The 25,899-nt window shown below is 41.7% G+C and overlaps 1 protein-coding gene across 2 annotated transcripts; it reads right to left on the bottom strand.

Moving 5' to 3' along the window:
- Positions 1 to 11,057: 11,057 nt before the first annotated feature.
- Positions 11,058 to 20,683, bottom strand: LOC130376951 (sialoadhesin-like). Of its 2 annotated transcripts, none has more exons than XM_056583882.1 (9): positions 20,582 to 20,683; positions 19,362 to 19,742; positions 19,012 to 19,230; positions 18,608 to 18,874; positions 18,182 to 18,436; positions 17,979 to 18,072; positions 17,842 to 17,902; positions 13,051 to 13,256; positions 11,058 to 12,943 (listed from the first exon to the last, which is right to left on the bottom strand). In XM_056583882.1, the coding sequence occupies exons 1-9, from the start codon at positions 20,634 to 20,636 to the stop codon at positions 12,895 to 12,897; spliced, it is 1,587 nt and encodes a 528-aa protein (XP_056439857.1). In that variant the 5' UTR covers positions 20,637 to 20,683; the 3' UTR covers positions 11,058 to 12,894. The 2 variants fall into 2 exon arrangements, with proteins under 2 accessions (XP_056439857.1, XP_056439858.1); XM_056583883.1 differs by having other exon boundaries at positions 19,362 to 19,431; positions 20,582 to 20,656.
- Positions 20,684 to 25,899: the final 5,216 nt, after the last annotated feature.

Genomic DNA, 25,899 nt, shown 5'->3' on the forward strand with positions numbered 1-25,899 from the left:
TTTATCCTTAATCATTATTTCATAAGGTGTAACGTGTGTGGTATCGACTCCAGACCACTGCACGTCAACACCATTCCAGTTGCAGCGATTGTTTAGATCAGGCCAGTCAGATCTAACCCAAAGCCGGCGGCATGAGTGTCCAGTTTGCCGTTTACTTTCTTACGGAAGCATAGAAATTTGGTTTCCAGATAAATGAGCTTTTGTACACGTCTTTAATTATATCTGTGTACACTTGGGGCAGGTGTATTTCCTCCAGAGCCCTTATCATGATGTTACGTGGGAGAGATCCGAATGCGTCAAAAAAACTTGATTGAATCTTGCACTCTCATGTTTGAAATCATCTATAGCCGTTTTAAAACAAAACACATGTTCATTCATCCCTTGCCTCTCTATAGGCCTTTTGCTTAGTGGACAAGATGTTTGCATCCACCACCCAGGGAAGGATACGTCTAAGAACGCACTTCATGAACACTTTGTAAATTGTTGTTAGAAGGCTAATATCCCTCCAAGTGCTGGGGTCATTCGGCACATTATCGTTTGTGGGTATTCTATGAATTAGTGCTCCTTGCCATGATTCAGGAACACGTCTGTTAATGAGACAAGTGTTGAAGATCGGTAAAAGTGTTTCTTTCCACATGCACACGCACACACACACACACACACACACACACACACACACACACACACACACACACACACACACGCACACACACACACACACACACACACACACACACACACAGAGACACACCCACACACACACACACACACACACACACACACACGATAGTGTGTGATGTCTGGTTACTTGAGTCTTACTTCTCAGAAGATTGCTATCCCCAGGATGTGAGACAGCACAACTTTAGAGAACAACACTCATGTGTTGCTCAGTGAATGATAATCTTTCTTTTAACAATAGTTTCTTGTTTTTTTCCCACAGACAATTTCCATCATCGGAAAATCATACAGTAAAACCATCCTCCATCCCTCCCTCCATCTCTCCCTCTCTCCACATTAAAAAAAAACACTGGAAATACCTGCAGTAACCAACCAGAAGAGCAGGAGCACGAGTGCTTTCCGAATCAGTTATGATATTGTTGGGAAAAAATCAGATGCATTTTAACAAATTACCGAGTCATTTCCAGCATTGAATTTTGATCAAGTTGGTTGAGTATATAAAATATAAAATAAAAAGTTGGGATTATTTTCTTTTTCAATACTAATTTGTTCTATGGATCGTTATTTGCTTTATCACTAAAAATTGCATGAAATATCCCAAATCTTACTAAACAGACATCTTTTCACAGTGTTGGTGGGACCTGAGTAGAACGTATTGTATTGCTCTTAATCACAGTCACAGCCTCAAAGGGCTTCATAGGCCCACATTATAGGATTCTAAATACTGGCTAAACCTATTGAAAACTCATATCTAAACATCTACTTAATGTAGAAGTGTGTGTTATGACTAGACCTACCTCAGGAGAACGTGACAATAGATGGAGTCAACACATTAAAAGTTGTCATTTATTTAAAAACTGTTGAAATCAAAGAATATCAGAATGAGGCATGAAAAACTTTTTTTTGTTAATGTAAGCATCACGTAAGGTCAAAGGTCCATTGAGATTGGACACTTTAATTTTCACGTTGATTGATTAATATATAAACAATTGATTAATATAGGGCAATAATGGTAATGACAATCACAGGATCACCATATTCAAATAAATACCGTTAATAAAATGCAAAGAGCCCATATTTATGATAGAGAAGTAGAAAACAGTAGAAAACAGCCTTAGGATGTTCAGCAAACAATCAGCCATCCTATTGTCCTGTTTCAACTGGATGAATCAGACACTATACTCAGTAACACTATTTAAATCCTGCTGCCGGTACTGGTTCACACTCTGGGGTGTTTATTTGACAGTGCTTACAACTCTGAGGTTCCTCCCATCTCCGTCTGGTCCTCGTCCCTGAAAGAAAACAGAGGAGATATGAACTTCAGTCTCCATGTAAAGCAGATCCATTAAGTTACAAAACACAGAGTCTATGTTGACCACAGAGTAAAGGACCTAATCTGTGTGATCTGATTGGACAAAGGAGCCAGCCAATCAGTGAGGTACTTACTGGTTCTCTGAGAGAGAGGTGTGGATGATGGCACAGTGATGGCCATCCTGCTCTTCTATTGGTTCTCTCTGTGCTGCAGGAGCCAAGCGATTGGTCAGAGCAGACATTTTCATACACTGGAACAGGAAGGAACTGATGGAGAATGAGGACAGAAGAGAACATTTAACCAAACACTTTACACTTCCTGAACACAGTCCTGAAGGTCATGTGTTTCTGGTTCATTAAGAGACGTTTTGTGGTGCCTATTGGTCCCACCATGCTTCATAGCAAACATCCCTTTGTCAAGTCGTGACTCTTAAATCTGAGACAATGATAATGAATTCCACTGAAATCTATCAGTGGAAAAGCGCAGATGACCTGACCATGTTGCTGAAGCACCATGGCAATGTGGCACAGCAAGCAACCAGGAGCTGTTCTATTAATAATATCATACATATGGTTTAGCTTCAGCTGGTTCACATGATGTGCCACTGGAAGAGACTGCCAAGTTTAAACTCCTGGGATCCTATGTGTGTTCTTTGAAAGGCATTTAAGATGTATCTGATTACATTGTTTTGCATAACCTTCACAATTTTTTTTAGTTTCTGTGATAAACCAGTGTACCAGGGCCCTCCTTCCCGAAAGCATCGTTAGCCTAATTTGATCGTGAAGTGCGTCGTACGAGCATCGTATAGTTTTCACCCCTTTTCCCGAAAGCATCGTTGGTAACGAATGTCGTGAAAACGCTCATAGCCAGCGAGGACTCCAGGGTTACTCGTAGGATCCTAAGAGCATCGTTAGCCTACTATAGCCTCAGTGGCGACACCAGCGGACATTCCGTGTATTGGATGCGTTTTATTAAAACACATCCAATACCACGGAATGCTGGCGCGATTTCGCAACCAAAAACAGTGGTTACCGTCGATATATTACTCCTAGATTGCTGATTTAAACAGCAAAGCTAGAGCTGATTTTAATTCAACCATCGTGGTTAAAATATCCTCATATTGATCTATGACAGAAGACTAGGCTACTGTAGACATGCATCATGCTGAGACCAGCAGGTGTCGGAGTATTTCTGCAGTCGTTTTTTGTTGCAATTGTTTGCATTAAGCACTGTAGGCGCTTCGGTGAGGCTGTGATGGAGTTTACTATTTATTGGACTGTGACTAGACAGTAACAAACATCCCTGACCATAGTTAATTGCGTTTGTAGTCTATACTCAGACGTGAACTCATTATTGAATGCGTGTGTCTTCATTCATAAAAAAATTTAAACATTCGGGAGTATGCAATAATACAAATTATTCAAAAGAGGTCTGGCCTCCGCGCGCAGCTCCGCCTTCTCCAGTGAACCAAAGCCCACGCCGTGACGAACGGGGGATTTGACCCGGGCGTGCCAAGCTGCGACCGAACCGGCTTGGCAGTGTAAAAAGACCTAGGCTATAGCCTACATCATCCTGCCCAACGATACGGGCAGGATCTAGACCAAGCTCTCCTAATCGGGTCAGCAATAGCCCTGTGTCAATGCCTATAGCCTCTGCGTTTGAATGATTATGAATGAATGGAACGTTGCGTTTTTAATGTCAACAAATATTGTCGACTAGAGCCTGCGCGCCAATCAATGAAACCTTATGCCGAATCAGGTAAGGTTGGCTCTCTTTGCTGCGCACAGCATGTTTCAGAAACCAGCACGTTGAGATAAATGTAGTTGTCACACAAGCTATTTTAGATTTTTGCAACATGGAATTATTTCAGGGGGGGAAATGCCGTGAAAAAATGTACGCACAGTGCATTCAGGATTAGGACTGATATATATGTCGGCATAGGCCTAATCAATTGTGTTTTAATATCTTTAGCATTCATATTATTGCAGTCTATTCTTTTCATAGGCTACTCTGCTGTTGGCCTTGATGGGGAGATATTTTAACCCTTTTTAACCCCATTTTCCTGCAACATTCCTGCGTCTCCCCCTCCTACATAGCCCGTTTCAGCACCGTGTCAGTGGACAGTTACAATCCTACGAACGTGGTGAGTGCAGTGAATGCGTGTTCATGTTAAGAGGAGTTTCAGGAAAAGCCCCAAAGGAATTCACGATGGCTCGCAAGATCCATCGTGAGAATTTATCGGGAAACGAGGCCCAGGCTTGGCATGCACAATCATCATGCCGCTGAATAAAGGCTATAAGCAACAGTTCTCTAACTCTGAAATTAAATTATTTAGTGTTGCAACAGAAGAATGCTAACCAGGTCACCAGATATCATTTGTTGATTGTCGCTCCAAGATAAGGGACATTAGGTTTGGATGTGATGCTACTTCTTCCAGGATCTCACTCTTGCAAGTTCCTTTAACTTGTGCTTCAGGCTAAACTAAATGGATTATGTTGTACCATGATGTAGAGACAGCTGTAGAGGCCAGTTCCTTCTCTAGTGTGTCCTGAATCTTACTGAATCCTTACCTGTTACCAGTAAGGCATCCGCATAAAGAAGCAACTTGCACTCAACTGCCCTATCATAACATTGACATGAATCAAATACAAAACAGGGCCAAGGATTTATCCCAGGGGGACCCCACAAGTAAACTATCTGGCCACTGATGCAATCCCTCTGACCTGGCCCACCATCATCTATCCGTTAAATACCATTTAAACCTCTCTATTGATGTGTCCCTTTGCCATGAACATTTTACGTTCATTAACAAAATGGTGTTGTCTCCTGTATCAAAAGCTTTGAGTAGATCTAACAGGACCATTCCAGTGTAATTTTCTCTGATGCTTTCCATCTTTACATCATAATAAACAAGTTGAGTGAGACAAGTGTCTCTGTAATGTGTCTTCTTGAACCAGACTGTAGACAGATAGTCTGTGCTTTCTGGGCTGACTTGCTGTCCTGGTCAAAGCTCTCAAAGAGAGGGACGATTATTTCCAGAGATAAATGCCGACAAAGGCAAAGCAACAGTAGTGAAGTGTTGAAGTGATGAGATGAAATACAATCAGTGTTTAAACTGACGTTAATCTATTTTATCTTTGTTTTAAAAAGATCATCTTGAAGATTAATTTGCTTCAACACTTTCCTTAATCTTTGGGGTTCACAAAAATGTTCATTAACTTTTTGAAAGCACGCTTGGTTTTAGCTTTCCTGATTTCTAAGGTCGGATCATTAACTGATCGTTAATCTTGCAAGTTTTAAATGCTTAAAATATCACTAGTAATCCATGTAGCTGTCTTCTGTTTTTAATCATTTTGTATCAAAGGAGTTAATGTATCAAGAACTAACCAAAAAATATTTGAAGATAGCCCATGCTATATCTACATCGTCACAATTTAGTTCACCTGACCAATCCTGCTCCCTTTATGTGTGAATAAATCACACTTTTGTGGAACGCGTCATGAAACACATGATGCACATATAGGATTTGACGTACAAAAGAAAATAGCTTAGCTTGTGATCTCTAAAGCCAATGTTTAAAACACCTGACATTTACCCGATACAATCATAAAATCTATAAATTATGCTCTATGCCATTGGTTCTCAAACTGTGTTATGTGTACAACTAGTGGAACGCATGCGCTATTCAGTGGTACGCAAAGGAATTCATTCCGTTAGTCTTAGTAAAGGATGGGTTCGTAATAAAAGGCCTCCTGTGTCTCACCTCCTCCACGGTATCTGGCCTTCCTCCCTGTCCACATGCTTTACTGGAGGCCCTCTTTCTTCTGGAGAAGAGAACAGAAAGATGAAGAAGCAACAGCAGAAGTGAGGGAATGTGAAACAAGAAAGAGTGAATATCTCACCTCATCCAGAGGAAGACAAGGAGTAGTACGGTGGCCAGTAAGACAACAATGCCTCTCACAGCTACTGTTGTTGTCCATGATGGTGATGTCGATTTCAAACCCTGAATACAAACTACAACATAAATAGGTCAATGTTTAACTGTGTGCCTGTGTTGAAGGTGTGTGTGTGTGTGTGTGTGCTTTCAAAATGACCAATTACCTTTAATTAACAGAAAGGTGGAATTATGAAATCCGATTGCATTATGTGCTTGGCAGTAATAGTTTCCTCCAAGCTCAGATGTGATATTAGTGATGGTGTAGTTCTGTCCTGATGCTTTCACTGAGTCTTCATGTTCCTTAAACCAGGAGTACTCAGCTGCTGGGACGGCATCACTGCTGCAGCTCAGAGTCACTGAACTGCCCTCCTCTATTTCACCAGAGGGACTCACGGTCACTGAGGGGGTCTTTGGAGCATCTGTCATGAATACAAAATAACAATGTCCATCCTAAAGTTATGAAACCGTGTTTAGCAGCAACTGATATGCCAGGATGATAAGTGTGTCATTACAGGCATGCAGTAATACATGAATATATCAGCTCTACATTTTAAAGACCAGACATAGAAATTATTTAAAATGGGACTTCAATACACAGATGTGTGTTAAGGCCCATCTGGAGACGCAAAGAAACATGTAAAAACAGCATCAGAATCATTATATTCATTAAAGATAATGAAAATCGCAAAGTGAAGACCACTCTGTTTGCTTGTGCTTTTCTTATTACATTATACATTCCCACTATGTACTTTTCCGTTCTAATTCACTATTCTGTCTGTTCTAGCGTGTTGCGGGTACTGGACTGGATGCCTGGACTCTCCTCATGGATAACCGGCCAGAACCCCATCACCATTTTAATATGCTGTGCATGTATTTACCTGTATGTCAATTGTGGCACCCATTGCACTCCTGACCATCCCTAGAAGAAGGGATCCCCTACAACGCGTTTCTTCTCAAGATTTCTTCCTTGCTGATTTCAAGGGAGTTTTTTCTTGCCCGTGTGGGGGCATGGGTAAAGGGGGGTGTCACAAATATTTGGCCTGTTAAGCCCTTTGAGACTGTAATAGTGATTAAGGGCTATACAAATAAAATTGAATTGAAAAATTGAATAAGCTCTAGTAACCCTGAACCAGGTGTAGGTAGCTACTGGGTTGGCATCACTGCTGCAGCTCAGCTCAGCGAGTTAGAGCTAAGTTGTCCATATTGGTTCCTTGCGTTACAGCGGTACGTTCCTCTGTCTTCAGGGCGGACTGAGGGGAAGGTATGAGGTTGACTTGGTTCCCAGAGCAGAGGTTGGTTGTTCTTGAACCAGGTGTACTCAGCTGCTGGGTTGGCATCACTGCTGCAGTTCAGAGTCACTTAACTGACCTCCTCTATTTCACCAGAGGGTCTCACGGTCACTGAGGGGGTCTTTGGAGCATCTGTTAAAAGTTACATTTCATTAATCATATTCATTAATCATTAATACCGGAAGTGTGAGTCCATTTACCGATAGAGTGAGGAATGTATTTAGGCTATGTGTGTGTGTGTGTGTGTGTGTGTGTGTGTGTGTGTGTGTGTGTGTGTGTGTGTGTGTGTGTGTGTGTGTGTGTGTGTGTGTGTGTGTGTGTGTGTGTGTGTTTGTGTGGGCGTGTCTGTGTGTGTCTGTGTGTTTGTATTTATGTATAATGTATGTATGTATGTATGTATGTATGTATGTATGTATGTATGTATGTATGTATGTATGTATGTATGTATGTATGTATGTATGTATGTATGTATGTATGTATGTTTGTATGTATGTATGTATGTATGTTTAAATATATATTTACATTTACATTCAGGGCATTTAGCAGACGCTTTTATCCAAAGCGACCTACAAAGTACATTTGTCATAAGAAGTGAAACAATATATCCCTGTCGGTACAGTAAAGATGTTCATAGAACCAAGTGCAAGTACTAACACTCGCTAGGTTAACAAATTCCCCGTACACAGCAGTGATAGCAGCTACTACAGATGCTACACATCTGTAAGTATGACCTCTGTATATCTCTAGGACTGTTCATCTGATCTACTTCACGCTTGCCGTGCGTATTGCTGAGAGCTGAGGATGTGCAGTGTTGACTTATTTGGACACACAACACGTTCAACATTAACACACTTTGAGCTAAACTGTGCAGCAGTGGGGCGGGGCTTCAGGGCTCTGCAGTTCGCTTGGTCACTGTACTTGGATGCTGGATACACAACCGTTATATTAGTCGAACAATAACTAGAAGTGTCTCTGTATGTCTGCATATCCTTCGATCAACTTCTCTTTTCGTGTTACTGAGAACACAGGAAGTGCCGTGTCGAGGGTGAAGTATTTTAAAGGAGTGACGTTCGATAAAGCTGCTAGCAGCAACACAGGAGGCCAAGCGATCGGCCCGTTCAGCAGAGGCTCGTTTTGAACGGGCTCTGCACTGGTTCATGGTAACATGTAGTTCTGTACCCTAAAGGGTCCATTACATCTGGTATCATGTCAGTGTACGGTGGAGGGGACTTACACACTAAAGGAGAGCGGAGACGTTCGTATCCTTCAACAGCACATGAGAAGCTGTCTCCAGACTGAATGTAGGCCCAGTACTTCACTCCCTGTCCTACATTGTCTCCATTCCTGAACCAGATGTAGGGAGGGTCACCAGCTAGACCAGGGGTCCCCAACCTTTTCCGCATCAAGGACCGGTATGATTCTCCAAATAGTTTCACGGACCGGGGGGGGGGGGGGGGTGGTTGGGTTATGTTGCACAGAGGTTGCCGAAAATGCAAACATGTTATATGCAATCTAACAACTGCATATAGACTTATGGCATGTAAAAGAGTGACAGTATTGCGAAGTGAATTGAGTTTATTAAGTGTGCATGCATTTTGCATGAATTAAAAAAATATATCACAATTTTTTCTAGTCATGTCGTAGCCTCGTTAACCTACGGCCCAGTTAGGAATGTCCCGCGGCCCGGTACCGGTCCGCGGCACGGTGGTTGGGGACCGCTGAGCTAGACCACACATACTGTGACACTCCAGCTCTGCCCCGGTAGGACTGGTAGGGTGAGGAAAGGACACCTTCCCCTGGAGGTCTGGGTGTGAGAACAAGTTACAAACAATTATAAAAAAAAGTGTACGATAAGAAAACACACACACAAACACACATGCACACAAAAACGTACACACACACACACACACATATTCTTACACACAAACACACACACACACACACACACATCTTATACACATGCACAAACATACAAGCAAACACACACACACACACACACACACACACACACACACACACACACACACACACACACACACACACACACACACACACACACACACACACACACACACACACACACACACACACACACACACACAAACACATTAGACTCATCATAGTTCATAGTTTACCTGTTACAGATAACGTCACTCCAGGGTCACCAGTATATTCCCCTCCTGGTTGGTTTGTTGTGAACCTAAACTTGTAGACAGCAGAGTCACTCTGTCTCAGGTTTCTGATTCTCAGGGTACATGTTCCATGACATCTGGACCCGGTACAGCTGACCTCTCCACAGCTGTATACAACCCGACCTGTATAGTCTGTATCATGTTCCAGAACAACTGGCTGATACTTTACCTTTAGTAAACCAGTGTTCTGACTGTACAATAAGCTTTGTCATTACTCAGATGTAGAGACAAGGAATGTAGATTAGAGGAGGTGAGGAGAGGAGAAGAGGAAAGGATTGGAGACATGGAGAGGAAGAGGGAATAGTGGTGAGAGAAGGAAGAGAGAGGAGTAGAGACGAGTAGAAGGAGAGGAGAGCATGAGAGAGCTAAGGAGATGGCATGCAGTGTCTACCTTATCATTGAGTCTGAGTTCTAACTTTGCAGCAGAATTCATGTCTTGAAACAGTTATATGTTAACGATGTAAATGAACCAACCTGGTACTGATAGAAGGAAAGCTAGAAATCATCTTTCTGCTGATCTATTCATAGTGAGTCCTCTCCTCTCTCACTATGCTGTTCTGGGAGATATGTAAACACACCATAATGAAGAAACAAATAAACAATTAAAAACGACATACAAGCAAAACTCTATGAATAAGATTCATTAACCATAGCAATACAAGTTAGTGTAGAGGAGGAAGCTGGTCTGACTTCTAGTCCATTTTATGCAGTGACCTCAACAGAAACCAAACAGCATTGAAACACTTCCTTCCTCTTCACACCATGATTCGCAGAAGGAACATAAGCCTGGTCACTACTGGGCCTGTATAATCAACCTTTTAGACCACAAAGAAAGATACAAAGTTTCTTCTTCTTTCACCTTCTGCTTTTAAAAATATTTGTTTTATTCTTCTGTCCTTCTGCTCCTTACTCACACACAATCAGGCAGGTAAACACACATGCACACATACAAACACACTCACCCACACACAAAGGCAAACACACAAACACACACACACAGACACACAGACACAGACACTGTGGCACCCCGGCTGGCTGAGAGGCTGGTTCAAACAGGAAGTAGGCACGGTTGAGGCGGGTATAAAGCCGTTCACGGCTTTATACCCGCCGTTTAATTTAAAATTAATTAAATATAGATGGATAGACCAATAGGCCTATTTATTTATATATATTATAAAAAGGCCTATTGGACTATCAATATCTAAGGACGTTTTATTATACTGACGCACATGTATTTATTCTGTTCAATGAGATGTTAACTGATAACATAGGCTTTTGGTTATGGTAGCAGCCATATTGACAATGACTGACTGCCAAAGTTTGACTAAAAGAGCAAAAACATATCAGACCGCGGATAGAATCGAACACACACCCTCTTGATTATTAACCTAGCGTCACTAACACTTGTACCACTGGCTTCCAAAATGTACACTTATATTAAAGTATATTACTCTATTACGAAGAACTGTACATAATATACCTTATTAGGCTTAATGACATTTAACAAAACAAATAGGCTATAGGCCTATATAAAATACATTATTTGAATATGCCCCAAATTACAACTAATATATCATTCCATAACGAAGAACTTTGTACATAATATACCTTATTAGGCTTAATGACATTTAACAAACAAATAGGCTATGTATAATATATAAAATACATGATTTGAATACGCCCCAAATTACAACTAATATATTTTATGGATACTGAGAGCAACGATTTCATCATTTACTTCAATAAAAAAATATTAAAATAATATTAGCAATAAAGAGCTCTAGGCAGCTTTCGCCAGAGAGCATGACTTTCTGGTAGGTTCAACTGTCGCAAAAACCCATTAATAACATGCAAATTAACTGATTAACGACCGCCCATAGACTTTGAGCGACCAAGCCAGCCAGTGACCACAGCGACTGAAAGCAGCCAGACGAGCGACCAACACAGCGACCAATGCGACCTACGTCGCGACCAATGCGACCTACGTCGCAACGCACATCGGTCGCCACTCAGAGAGCTCAGCCCTACTGCGGAAAAGGGAGACGGTCTGGCTTGTTATTCTGTGCATGTAAATGTAATATTTGTAAATAAAATTGTTTCAAAAGTATTTGCCGTATCATGTTTAAAGTGAAATACTTTCATTGCATCACAATATGCCAGATGAGATACAAAAAGCAATCCCAAAGGAATCCCATTTTGCTGCAAAAATCATAAAATTAGTGTTCATTGGTAAAGATTATATTGCTGAATAAAACGTGTGAGTATCATAAACTTGTGTTTGCCACAAAGCTTATTTTCTGCAATAATCCAAAATCCAATGGAAAAAACCCATTGGCTTGTTGTCAAGGGAACCCAGGGCGCGGCTCTCTTCCGGGTTCTCAGGAAGATGCTAACTTCCGGGTTCCCAGGGCAACGCTCACTTCTGGGTTGGCCAACATACGTCATCCCTCCACAACTCTATATACTGTAAAAACACATGTTCAAGTTGAATGATAATGCATAAATGTAGTCTTTATTCTGCCATAGTATTTATTGAAAAGTTAAGTTTAATCTATAATATAAGTATTTTTGGCCATGGATTCAGATCTGTTCAGGAGAATTTCAGCACCTCGGACAACAGCGCAGGGTTGCCAGGTCCTGCAAACAACGTCCTGCCCACATACTGTTCAAAATCCACCCAAAATGTCCTAGAAGCAGCCCAAATTAAAAGATGTTTAATTTTGGATTGATGTATTGAAAGTAATAATATTTGATATTTTGAATAATATTTTTTTTCTATTTTTTTGTTGTTGTAGCAGCGAAATGCATTGTGTTTGTGTGTGTCCACTGCCCCACCCCGCCCATCCTCTGGTGTTTAATAGTTCTGACTGAGTTTTCATAAAGATTATAGAATACATAATACACCCCAACTGTTTCTGTGGTGGGATATGAAAGTACCAAAGAAAACCGTGACCCGCGTCTTTGAGGTTTACACCCGTGACTCTGTTTTCAAAACAGCCCAATTTAGCGAGAAAACCGTGAAGCTTGCAACCCTGCATCACCGTCACCTTCGCCGTACTGACAGCGATGGGAAGTCTCCAAATAATTATAATTTATGTATTTTATAACAAGGAATTGATGCATTTTATAACCAGGAAATGTCCTTGTTGGTTGTGCTTTCTTCAGGCGCCTCCACAGCGCCAAGAGCGGATACTGTAGGTATAACACGCTATTTTACTTTGAAATGCGACGTAATCCAGTGTTCACGAAGACGTACACGGTCAACGTATGCTTTTGGCGACTGGGTTGGTGGACCATACACAATCAAGTCAAATAAGTCCAATCAATCAGATCATTCATGAGCAGTGGTGGCAAGTATTCCGTCCAGGTAATTAAGCGCCATAGGATGCAGCCAGCGTATTGTGCTGTTAAACTAAATGGATGAGACTCTCTACCTAGTTCCACTATTTAAATATTGCTGCAACAACTGGTTCAATATCTGAGGTATTATTTGATGGTGCTGTAGAACTCTGGGGTTTCTGCCTGGTCACTTTCTCTGAAAAGAAGACAGAACTTCAGTCACCCTGTGAAACAGATCCATTGGGTCGATAAAGTCTCAAAACATAGTCTATTTCTTCTTTAGAATTACCAAGAGAAGCTTACCCAGGGACAGCGTTGACCAGAGAGTAAAAGACAGCAGTCTTGACTGATTGGCCACCGGAGCCAGGCACTTCCTGCTCCTCGGACACAGAGGTGTCGATGCTGGCATCGTGATGGTCATCCAGCTCTTCTATTGGTTCTCTCTGTGCTACAGTGTCTAAGCGATTGGTCAGAGCTGAGACGTTGTCATACACAGGAACCGGAAGTAGCTGATGGGGAGTGAGAACAGAAGAGTACATTAGGTTGACAAATACTTAACAATTCCTTAAGACAGTCCTGAAGGTCATGTGCTTCTGGTTTATTTAGAGACCCTTGGTTGTGACTACTGGTCCCATTATGCAGGCTGCTGTAGGCCTCACTTCAAGACCTTCCTGCAAGGTTTCCTCCAACTGTTGATCTCCTAAAACTGTTTTGTTTTAACAACATTAATTTGCCTCTTTAAAACAAAATAAGACATCCCAAACTGATAACTGATGGAATTCAGTTGACGTTTCGCTTCAAAGATGAATACATCAAACATAGTGTATGGTTCCATGTCCAAACAGCCACAGAGAAAGCATACAAAGAAAACTGATGATCATGGACCACAGTTTGGGTTTGGTTTGATTGTGTTTGGGTCAGGTTATAAAACATAGAATTCCCGGAACTGCCGCTCTACTCCAGCTGGTGTCCATTGGTCACATCAGCGTTGGCCGCACTCAGCACGATGGGAAACACTTGCGACGGAGGGGGAGGAACAGTCATGGGACCTCAGTGTGAGTCGTTTTAAGAGTCTTTTGCAAAACGCGAGTCTATGCAGAAGAGAGGGCGCACCCTAGCACCCCCCACCCCCTGGATGTTCTCAAAACAGCCTTCGCGGGTTTTACGATTGTGACCGAGACTTCTCCGGTGCTCCGGAACTGCTGAATAACGTGGAGATGGTGGCCATGGTGGAAAAGGGATTGGGGGAAGCAACTTTGGCTTTGACTCTATGAAGTTAAGATTGAACCGCGACTTCAGATCGATGTGGTAGGGACCAGAGACGTCTGAGAACCTGACGAAGTTCGTTATTCGTAATATCATCCGGAGGCACACACAGTTTTTGGCATGATATTATATATTATATTATAGTATATATTATATATTATATATTATATTCAGTGTTGGGTAGTAACGGAATACATGTACCGCCGTTACGTATTCAGAAGGCAAATTATAACTAAATGTATTACGTTACAGTTTCAATTTAAATAGTTGGTATTTAGAATACAGTTACATTGTTGAAATAAATGGATTACATGACGATACTTTTCACAAGTTTATTCGTGCTTTCACACCAACAGCATTAAGTGCTCACTAAACAAGTTTGGTCCCTTGATTCGGTACGTTTGCGTTGGTGTGAATGCGACCACCGCAGTTCGATGCAAACCAAATCAGTCGGCAGAGACCTACCTGAACAGCTGGTCTCGGTTCGCATCCAGACGAACCCTGGTGCGGTTCGCTTGAGATGTGAAAGCGAACGCATCTCGGTCCGATCCAGTTCTAAAAAGCGTACGCCTATTTGGACCTAACAGGCACCCGCTCAGCCGCACGCATTATGGGAATTAATGATTGAATAGCGGTAACTCCAAGACTAGCAGCATGTTGTCGGACCGTCGGGTGAAAATTAGTCGTGGATCAACATGGAGTCAAGAGGAGATGGAATGTCTACTTGATATCTGGACAGACATCCACATAGAACGTATGCTGGAAAACACACATAAAAATTGCGATGCATTTAACACATTCAGCACCAGGATGAGGGAGAAGGAGTTCGACCGGTCCGCAACTTTATGAAACAAATGAATATCGAGTGCAGCCCGCTGGATATCAATGATTATTTACTTTCGCAGACGCTTTTCCCCCACTTTTTGGGCCCTATTTTAACGGTCTGAAACGCAAGTGAGAAGCACCAAGCGCAAGTAGCTTTGTGGGCGGTTCTATGGCTATGTTCCTATTTTACCGGCGCAAAAATGACTCTTGCGCCCGGCGCAAATTTAAAAAGAGTTGGTCTGAAGTAGCCTAATTACCCGTAGGTGTGTTTTGGGTGTTACGTGCAATAAACCAATGAGAGTGCCAGCTCCCATCCCCTTTAAGAGCCATGAGCGCATTTGAATCTGACGAGTTGATATTCTGACAGTCTCCGATGAGACAGATGCACATGAATTTCAAGCTTCAAATGGCTCAGTTTATGGCCAAATAATATGGCCTAATTCACACATGGAATAAGGTTTTCTTCCACAAGTCCTCAAATAAATTTCGGCAAAGAAAACTTAACACACATATGATATGCGGCAACTGTGGTTCTATTTAATAATATACGCAATACATTATAAACATTGTTTCTTACCAGTATTGTATGCATTATCGTTATTGACTTTAGTTTGCATGTGTTCAAACAGATGGACGCACACACGCATGCATTCATTAATTATATTACATATACACACACGCGCGCCCGCATTCATTCATTCTTTTTAACACTCACTCGCGGCAAAACAATGTTTTCTCACGATCAAATACTCATCAATCCTAAAAGTTATGGGCATGTACAGGATGTCTGTGTCAAGAAAATATGTGTTTGCTGTATATGGCCTGTTTAGTAAGCAGGATTTCCTACACTCCTAAAATGCAATTCAATGTGGAAGTAAGCCAAGTATTCAGAATACAATACTCAGATTGAGTGATGTAACGGAATAGGTTAAAAATTATGTTTTTTGGCATGTATTCTGTAACTGGATACATTTTAAAAATATCCTTCCCAACACTGAATATATTATATCATTTAGATTTAAAGCTCCAGGTCTCCCGCCGGAACTCCCGGAGTGTTCGAGAATATCTTAAAGAACACGGCCAAAAGCTGTGTACGCCACCGGATGGTATTATGAATAAACAACTGCTTCTCTGGTACTACGTCATTGCTTCTTTAGCGCTCGTGTGATCTACCGGTCACATGGTAACGTCAAAATCCATACCGTAGCGCACATTCACGCCGGACTAACGCGTTATTAAGTAACGCGTTACAGTTACGACGTTACTTTTGCGGTGAAGAGCACTGTAACTAATTACTTTGTCAAACCAGTAACGTGTTTATCGTTACTGCGATTTAAACAGGCTCGTTACTCGTTACTTCACGTGCATAACCCAGGACTACAGTTTCCGTGGTGGACGTGAAGCGGACGTGAGTCACATGACGCAGCGACACACAAGTAAATTAATTAAAACAATGGCGGCAGTCGACGACAGTCCAGGCGTTGTATCAGTTTTGTATTGCATCAGTTTTGCACTATTATTGATTCCTACAGTTGCTAAATGGTCTGAGGCACAGTTTAATTTTTGCACTGCCAAAACTATACTTTGTACCTGTTTCAATGGGTACAATAAATATGCCTATCAAAAGTTTCAAAACATACTGTATGTTGTGTTTTGTTGATCCACTGCTTCATCGTAGTGATACTGGTTACAATGATCAAATTTTCCAGTTGATTTGTCGAACACTATGCCACATCAGCCCCAAAATAATGTGTATGCATTTGTAGAGGGTTGGAAACAATGAAAATATTTCATTCATTTGCACTCACACTACTACACTGCTATGGCATGTTCAGGTCACTAGGTGGCACATTGCACTTGTGGTAGGATAGGACTTACATGTCAGCAAACCAGAGGACTAGCAGCCTCCCTGGCTATCCAGTTAGGGAGGCAACACATTAATAAGATTGTGTGTGTGTGTGTGTGTGTTACTCGTTACTTTCAAGGTAACTAGTTACCTTGAAAGTAACGAGTAACTTAAAGTAACTGAGTTACTTTTGAAAGAAGTAACTAGTAACTGTAACTTAGTTACTAATTTAAAGTAACTTGCCCAACACTGCTTATATGGGGCTATAAGACACTCCCCTCTACATATCAAAACATTGCCCTGGTTGGTTGGAATTACCACGTGGAATTTCCCACGTGAGAAACTCCTTTCAAGGAGCCGTGCCCTCTCCCAAACTATGCTTGTTCAACCTACGAGAAATACACATGTGTCCGACTTGACGGGGTTGGAACTTGACGTGTTCCGGTGGATGTTCTCAAGTCTGGTGCATGCTGCGCGCAAATGCAGACGATCTGAAACAAGCCTATCGCTTGTAGTTTTTTGGAGCCCCCCCCCTCTTACATTTCCTGATGCAAAAACTGTAATTTTGCGTCATTTAAAGCAGGAAGTGGTAGAGGTAGATTCGTATCTCTCCTGTCTCAGGGGAAAATGTGCTCCGGGAGCGGGGGCCCTCATGGACACCTTTCGCACCTTGGGCGGTGGGCAGCTGCGGTGCAGCGCCCGGGGAGCAGCGCCCGGGGAGCAGTTTGCGGTTTAAATACCCTATTTTCCCTTGAATACATTAGGATTGCCGAATAAGGAAGTCTCTTCATGTGAAATCATTATGACTGCGGCAATCAGTCTTTTCCCACTTCTGAAAGTCATTCTGTTTGGAGGTCTATAGCACACTCCTACAGTTTGGGAGGTCATTAGCACACTCCTACTAAAATGGGCTTTGTTTAAGCTGCAAAATGTTGACATAAGTTATTTCCATTTCAGAATGTTCCAAATCGAGGACAAGGGTTGAAGTTTGGACTGTTCTTAATACAAGTTAGACACAAGGATGTGCAGTCTCTCCTAGCCACAGGGCTAGAGTTATAGAGAAGGAAACTTACTAAGGAAACAACTACAAGTCTGTCATTTCCATCGTGTGTCATAGTAAAGGATGGGTTAGTAATGAATGGCTTCCTGTGTCTCACCTCCAACACGGCATCTGGCCTTCCTCCCTGTCCAATTTCTTTACTTGAGGCCTTCTTTCTTCTGGAGAGGAGAACAGAGAGATGAAGAAGCAACAGCAGAAGTAAAGGAACTGAAAAATAGAAAGAGAATATCTTACCTCATCCAGAGGAAGACAAGGAGGAGTATGGTGGCCAGTAGGACAGCAATGGTTGTTACAGCTACCATTGCTGGATGTGATGATGATGATATCACTGAAACAGATTTCAAATACTGAAAACAAACTCTAATATTAGTAGGCGAATGTTTCACTGGGTGCCTTTGACTGTGAGGGAGGCGTGTGTATTTTAAATAAATAATTACTTTGAATGAATAAAAAGGTGGAGTTATGATGTCCGATTGCATTATGTGCTTGGCAGTAATAGTTTCCTTCATGCTCAGATGTGATATGAGTGATGGTGTAGTTCTGTCCTGATTCCTTCACTGAGTCTTCATGTTCCCTGAACCAGGTGTAGTTAGCTGCAGGGACGGCATCACTGCTGCAGCTCAGAGTCACTGAACTGCCCTCCTCTACTTCACCAGAAGGATTTGAACAAACAGAAGTGTGTTTAGGCCCATCTGGAGACACATAGAAACATGTATTATATTCATGACAGTATTAAGATTAATATTAATTACAAAGTGGAGAAGTTTTTGAATTCATTGCACAATGAATTTACTGCTAATTTATGTTGCCAAGTCATACATTTTAATATCTTTAATATGATGTACAATATTGGTCGCACTCACATTTCATGTGAATAGTGATCCAGATAGATGCTTGCCTTAGCTCAGTCTGAACTAGACAGTAGTATTGTCCAGAGTCTGACGTCAGGATCTGTTTAAAAACAAGCTGTGGTCCCTGGTTGATCTTTCTGGAGGAACGATCTGTATCAACCTTGAACCAGGTGTAGTTAGCTGCTGGGTTGGCATCACTGCTGCAGCTCAGAGTCACTGAGCTGCCCTCCTCTATTTCACCAGAGGGACTCACGGTCACTGAGGGGGTCTTTGGAGCGTCTGTTAACAGTTACATTTCATTAATTATATAAAATACCAGCAGATTGGTCAATTCATAGTATATCTACATGTAGTTCTTTACCCTAAAAGATCCATTACATCTGGTATCATGTCAGTATAGTGTGTAGTGGACTTACAAACTAAAGGAGAGCGGATATTTTCGTATCCTTCAACAGTACATGAATAGCTGTCTCCAGACTGAATGAAGGCCCTGTACTTCCCTCCCCGTCTTCCCTTCATTCCATTCCTGAACCAGATGTAGCGAGGGTCACCAGCTAGACCACACATACTGTGACACTCCAGCTCTGTCCAGGTAGGATCGGTAGGGTGAGGGAAGGACACCTTCACCTGGAGGTCTGGGTGTGAGAACAAGTTACACACAATAATTATGATATAACAACACACTCCCACACATACACGTACTTGTTCTCACTCATGCACGCACGCGCGCACGCACACGCACACACACACACAAACACACATTTACCTGTTAGAGATAACATCACTCCAGGGTCACCAGTATTTCCGCCACCTGGTTGGTTTGTTGTGAACCTAAACTTGTAGACAGCAGAGTCACTCTGTCTCAGGTCTCTGATATTCAGGGAACATGTTCCATGACATCTGGACCCGCTACAGTTGACCTTTCCACAGCTATTTTCCACACGACCTGTATAGTCTGAATCACTTAGCAAATCAACTGGCTGATGGTTGTCTTCTTTAGTAAACCACAGGTTTCTGACTGTGTCAGGGAGGTACTGTACGTCGTCAGGGTAATCATAAGTGCAGTTGATGTCAACCATTGCTCCTCTTAAAGCGCAGACATTAGTAGATGAGTACGTAACTGTCCAGTCACCATTACCCTGAAGCACTGTGAAAAAACAAACACATCTCATTGAGAATGAGACACAGAAGACACAGAGGTTCATCTGATGAACAGATCAGAAGATACATAAAGAGATGGAGGCTGGTGGGTGGAGATTGAAACTACAGATACATGCTCACCACTGAGCTGTGAGAGAAACATTCCAGAACATCATGTGACACCAGAAGAGTAGCCAGGAGGGGAGTCAAGTTCAACCCCCACCTCTCTGAAATTCTGAATTTATTACACTACACTAACTGAATAACATACACTTCTGTGCTTCTGTTGGAGCAATGTGACCATGAGCTTTGATGTGGAGACAATGAATGTAGCTTAGAGGAGGTGATGAGAGGAGCCAAGGAGACGAAGTGGGAATAGTGGCGAGGAGAAAAGGTAAGGCGAGAAGAAGTATGGAGACAAGGAAAATAGATGAGTAGAGACAAGGAGGAGGGGAGGAGAGGAGAACAATAAGGAGCAGAAGAGGAGAGGAGAGAAGACAAGGAGAGGAGAGCAGGAGAGAGGCGAGGAGATGGCATGCAGTGTATAAAGTATTGTTATCTTAAAACCACTGCTTTCACTACAAGAGGTTGTATACAACCTGCAGTGAAGTGTTATTTTCAATGACTAATGAACCCCAAATTAAATGTATACAGTGGAGCGTTAGTGGACCATATTCTGGGGTCTGTTTAACCAAACACTGCGTTCTAGAGGGTGATTCTTTAATGCTATATTTACTATTCTTCTATATTCAACATGCTGTGGTTTCACCCTCTTATGTTCCAGTTGCTTCGTTGATACGTTATTTAAAATTTTAAACTATATGTTCACAATGTAAATGAACCAACCTGGTACTGACAGAAGGAAAGCTAGAAATCCTCTTGCTGCTGATCTTAAATCCATAGTGAGGCCTCTCCTCTCTCACTCGGTTGTTCTGGGAGGTATTTAAACACGCCTGAAGGTAGAACATAAAACAAAAACGTTCATACTAGGAGAAATATAATATTTAAAATTATATTTTACTCTATGAATTACGTTTGTTAGGCATTGAAATAAAGTTAAGAAAATACAACTTCTTACTGTAGAGCAGAAAGCTGGTCTGACATCTAGTCTGTGGTTCCAGTTTATGCAGTTAGCTGAACAGACACCAAAAATATTGCAAGACTTCCTTCCTCTTCACACCATGATTCGCAGAAGAAGGAACCGAAGCCTGGGAACTACCGGACCTATCATGGAATCACCTTTTTATACCACAACGAGTAGAAAGTGTCTTCTTGTTTTATCTTCTGATTTTTTATTATTTTTCCATTCATCTTCTGGCCTGCTGATCCTTACCCACACAGGGAGGCAACTGAACATACACACACTCACACTCTCACACATTTGAACTTCTTTATTTATGTCCACAATTCATAATAAGTATACATAAGGACAAATATGTTACAGATACAAAACATTGCTCAGGCATGATCCAGCAATGTGGGTCTGATGACAGTTCAAACAGCTCCTCCAAATGTGGCGACTTCCAGTAATGGAGGATGTTGAGGAGCATTTGGCAAGTTGTTTTGCCCTTGCTTTTGTAAAGCCAACTATCCTGAAACCCCTTAAGACAAGCCTATGGACGTGGCCCAGGCTGCAAAAGATAAGTACCAGAAATTGACATTTGTAGCCAAGGCTAGATATTTTCTTGAACAAATGATTTGCGAAAGAGTAACAACTCAGTATGATGCATGACTTTACATGAAGGTACACAAATAGATTCAATACTGGTAAACAAATTATTCAAAAAGCTTAACTACTGGTGAACAAATTATTCAAAAAGCTTCACTACTGGTGAACGAATGGATCGCGAATCAGAAGCAACTCATCATCAGTCAGATCAAGCTCTACGGGTGCCTAGAAAGCTGGGTTCCGATTCTTGGGCGAGGGGGACTTTGCGCTTCCCAAGGTCAAGAAAATGGGAAGCACGGGCCATTTCCCGTAGAGCGCTATCGTCATTGTTAAGCATGTTTAACAAATGTGACAGCCTAGTGGCGATTTACAGTAAGTCCACTCAAAGTCTGGAACTCCTAAATCCCCTTCACGTCTGCTGTGATAAATTACATTGCAGGTTTTATGTTCAGACCGAGCCATCTTCTCACTGTCTGGACACTTTTGTTGCTTAAGTCCTGCAAGACCTTTCGTGATATATGCAAAGGTGAGGACTGGGGCGAAAAAAAGGCCTTCGACTTTTTCCAAAATGTAGGCCCACAGCCCATACGCGATTTTGTGTTTAAACAACCACTTGCCAGGGTTTCAAGATACTATACGAGAAACCTACTACTTTTTCTTTTTCAAGGAAATTGTAACATGCCTTCCATTAACATAATAAGCCAGAATTTGAGTTGAAATCAATACTAATACAATTAGAAGTTCTTAAATTAGTTTCCGAACGCATTGATGGATACATTTTCCAACCTATTTTCCTTGAACTCACCCCAATATGTAGACTTAAATCATACCAACTCTTACATTTGTTTAGCTTATTTATATTTTTAAAAAGGAGGACATCCTGAAGACTTAAAACAAGTAAAGAAAAGAGAGTGAGCCAGAAAACAGGCTGATAGATGCTCTGCGGTACTCTCTACTGTAATAAATGATGAATTAAAGAACCAATTTAAAGTTTTGGTGAAAAAATGTCGGCGCACGCATTTGGTGACTGCTAGGGGCTAAGCCCCCCAAGCCTCTTAATCCTCGTGACGTCCCTGTCAATGGCTGTGCCTAGGCTACTTTAATTAGGCTCTGGCATTTCGGAAAAGAAGAGGACAGTACACAGTGTAAATTGTTTCGCATATCAGACATGACACAGAAATTTAAATAATCGCGGACTGCCCGAAATGATAGTGTTATTTTATTATTTTTCATTTTGCCTTATTAGTTTGCTCGTGATATTTCACGAATAAAGGTTGCCAGCCCCAAACACGTCAGGTTGGTCTACCATGAATCGTGCTGAAAACTCGACGTTTATAGCAACCCAAATAAATCTCCTTACGTTTTCTACCTGATATTTTCTTTCCCCTTTTTTTTGTGTTTTTTTTTGTTTGTTTCAGGTTTGGTGCCTTTCGTATTGGCGCTGTCACGTTAAAATTGTACCGGGGGCGTCATCAGTTGTTGACAAATTCCAAACCTGCCTGGCAACAGACGACGCGATCGTCTGTTGCCTGGCAACGGGCGATCGCGTCGAATGACGTAGGAAGGTTCTTGAACATTCGTGAACTTTCATGCTCGTTCATTGCACTCCTTCATTGAGCGTGACAAGACAGGTTATTGAAACCTGCTTTAAACACTCAGTTTACTAGCTAAATTCGATTAAACAATTCAATGCAATACAAATATAAAGTAAAAACAAGTGTTATCTAGCGATCCGTCATCTGTATTATGTTATTTGGTGTTCGGTACATGAGCGCGAATGGTTTTTGAAACCTGCTTTAAACACTCAGTTTACTAGCTAAATTAGATTAAACAATTCAGTACAATACAAATATATAGTAAAAACAAGTGTTATCTAGCGATGCGTTATCTGTATTATGTTATTTCGTCTTTGGAAACATGAGCCGAATGTTTTTTGAAACCTGCCCGGCAACCCAATCAAATCAGTTGTCAAGTTGTCAACAACTGATGACGTAGGCCGGTACAATTTTCGCCCCCGGTACAATTTTAACGTGACAGCGCCCTCCATTGTTTTGACATTTAATGTCGCTCATAATTTTTTCTTATACATATGAACCACATAGGTCAAATGGCCACATAAAGGGACGGCCGTTCTGGACTTTGACAGAACGTCCTACTGGTCACTCTGCCCACTATGCACATTGGCGAAGAGGAGTGTTGCACTTTTGATAGAACTATCTGCCTGATTGCATCTATTTTCATAAACAGTGGCAAGGGGGATGCGTCAATTATTGCAACCTTGTGGTGTATGAAGTTATTATTTCTTGTACTTGTTGGTCCCAGTCGCCAGCAACGTTAAATCTGTGTCGAAGATAAGTGTACAATTCGTGTCGGGAATATACCCTGATCAGTGGCGAAGCTAGACCTTTTTTGGTCTTCCCTTAGCCCGCCCTATCGTTTCGTCCTCAAATCTAATATTCTACCGTTTTTTTTACAGGAGCAATGAGAGTATGGATGCTGTACTTATTTTTCCATTCATTTTGAATTGTGTTCACGTCGGAATTTGACCGTTACCGCTGTTTCCACCGCTCCTCCTTTCATGAAGCGCTGCACATTTTAGACTCCTTTACTTCGAGACCCGACCACTTTTGCGAAGTGTCTTTGGAAACATGAGCCGAATGTTTTTTGAAACCTGCCCGGCAACCCAATCAAATCAGTTGTCAAGTTGTCAACAACTGATGACGTAGGCCGGTACAATTTTCGGTACCTCCTTTCATGAAGCGCTGCACATTTTAGACTCCTTTACTTCGAGACCCGACCACTTTTGCGAAGCGTCTTTGGAAACATGAGCCGAATGTTTTTTGAAACCTGCCCGGCAACCCAATCAAATCAGTTGTCAAGTTGTCAACAACTGATGACGTAGGCCGGTACAATTTTCGCCCGCGGTACAATTTTAACGTGACAGCGCCCTCCATTGTTTTGACATTTAATGTCGCTCATAATTTTTCTTATACATATGAACCACATAGGTCAAATGGCCACATAAAGGGACGGCCGTTCTGGACTTTGACAGAACGTCCTACTGGTCACTATGCCCACTATGCACATTTAAAAAACACACACACACACAGTGTGTGTGTGTGTGTGTGTGTGTGTGTGTGTGTGTGTGTGGGTGGGGGTGGGGGTTGTGTTTCGTAAAATAGTGGGGGTTAACAGGTTGGGTAAATCTGTGCCAAAATTATTTTGGGGGCCAGACTGTGGGACCCAGGAACTATAGAGAGTTCCTGGGTCCCGAGAACTATATATAGAACTATGTAGAGAGTAATAAAAAGTGTGTTAGTATTAGGATGTTTGCAGGTGTATGATGCAGAACACTAGGGCCTACATTGAGGTGTTTGCTGACGGGGGAGTGGAGTGTGCCTAGATAAGGGGAAATGGTTAGAGGCTGTGCAAGTTTAATGTCTTAAAGGGGACGTTTAACTAATATAATATTCTATGAATCCTCTTAATACAGCTATTTCATAACGACAGCATTAATTCTGCAAGAAAAAAACACTATAATTATCCGTGTAGTGACATAGCATATATATATATATATATATACGTATATATCAGAAATGTTCACAAGTCCTTTGTTGGAAGTCCAAGTGAAGTATCAAGTCTTTTGCCACGAGTCCAAGTCAGGTCGCAAGTCTCTGGCCATCTGGCGGGGGGCACAAAATACATTTCAAAGTGGACCGGCCCACCGGGAGACCTCCCGAGTAGTGGTGGATTTAATGATTTGTTTCCGTGACCCAGTTCGCGTGATTCAGTTCGCCAAGAGGAGTCGTTCGCGAATCGTTCATTCATTCGTTCGTTCAGTCGAGTTTCCGGTAGCACTAACTCCACTGAGTCTGACTGACTCAGCTGAGAACCGTGCAATGGCGTCCATTCCATGATGCGATTTACCGCTACCGGAAACCAGTGGTGGGTAGAGTACTGAAAATCTATACTCAAGTAAAAGTAAAATTACTTCCTTCAAAATCTACTTTAGTAAAAGTAAATGTTCCAATTGGAAACCCTACTTGAGTAAGAGTAAAAAAGTACTTTGTTTTAAAGCTACTCAAATTACAAGTTACTTTACATTTTTGTATTGGAGTGCTTGGATCAATGAAAAAGACATAACGTGTTAGAATTCGTGAGCGAGTGAGGGAGGGAAAGAGATGCACTCCTAAAAAATTGTTGTACAACAAAAGCAATATGTACATATGTTGAATTGCAACAATATTGCAACCTCGGGAGGGTGCATCGCTAACGTGGACGCTTGTATTAGTCAACGAAGATAATGTCTTTATCAAAATACTCATTTTAATGAAGGCACAATGGAAAGTGTAATTGAGTAAAGAGTAGAATTCTAAATCAAATATTTACTCGATTAAGGGTAAAATTACAGACTTGTAAAATTACAAGGAACGTGAAAAGTACTCGTTACCCGAAAAATTTACTTTTTTACTCATTTGCGTTACTTGTAATGCGT

The sequence above is a fragment of the Gadus chalcogrammus genome, chromosome 23 (assembly GCF_026213295.1).
Source record: "Gadus chalcogrammus isolate NIFS_2021 chromosome 23, NIFS_Gcha_1.0, whole genome shotgun sequence".
Classification (NCBI taxonomy): domain Eukaryota; kingdom Metazoa; phylum Chordata; class Actinopteri; order Gadiformes; family Gadidae; genus Gadus; species Gadus chalcogrammus.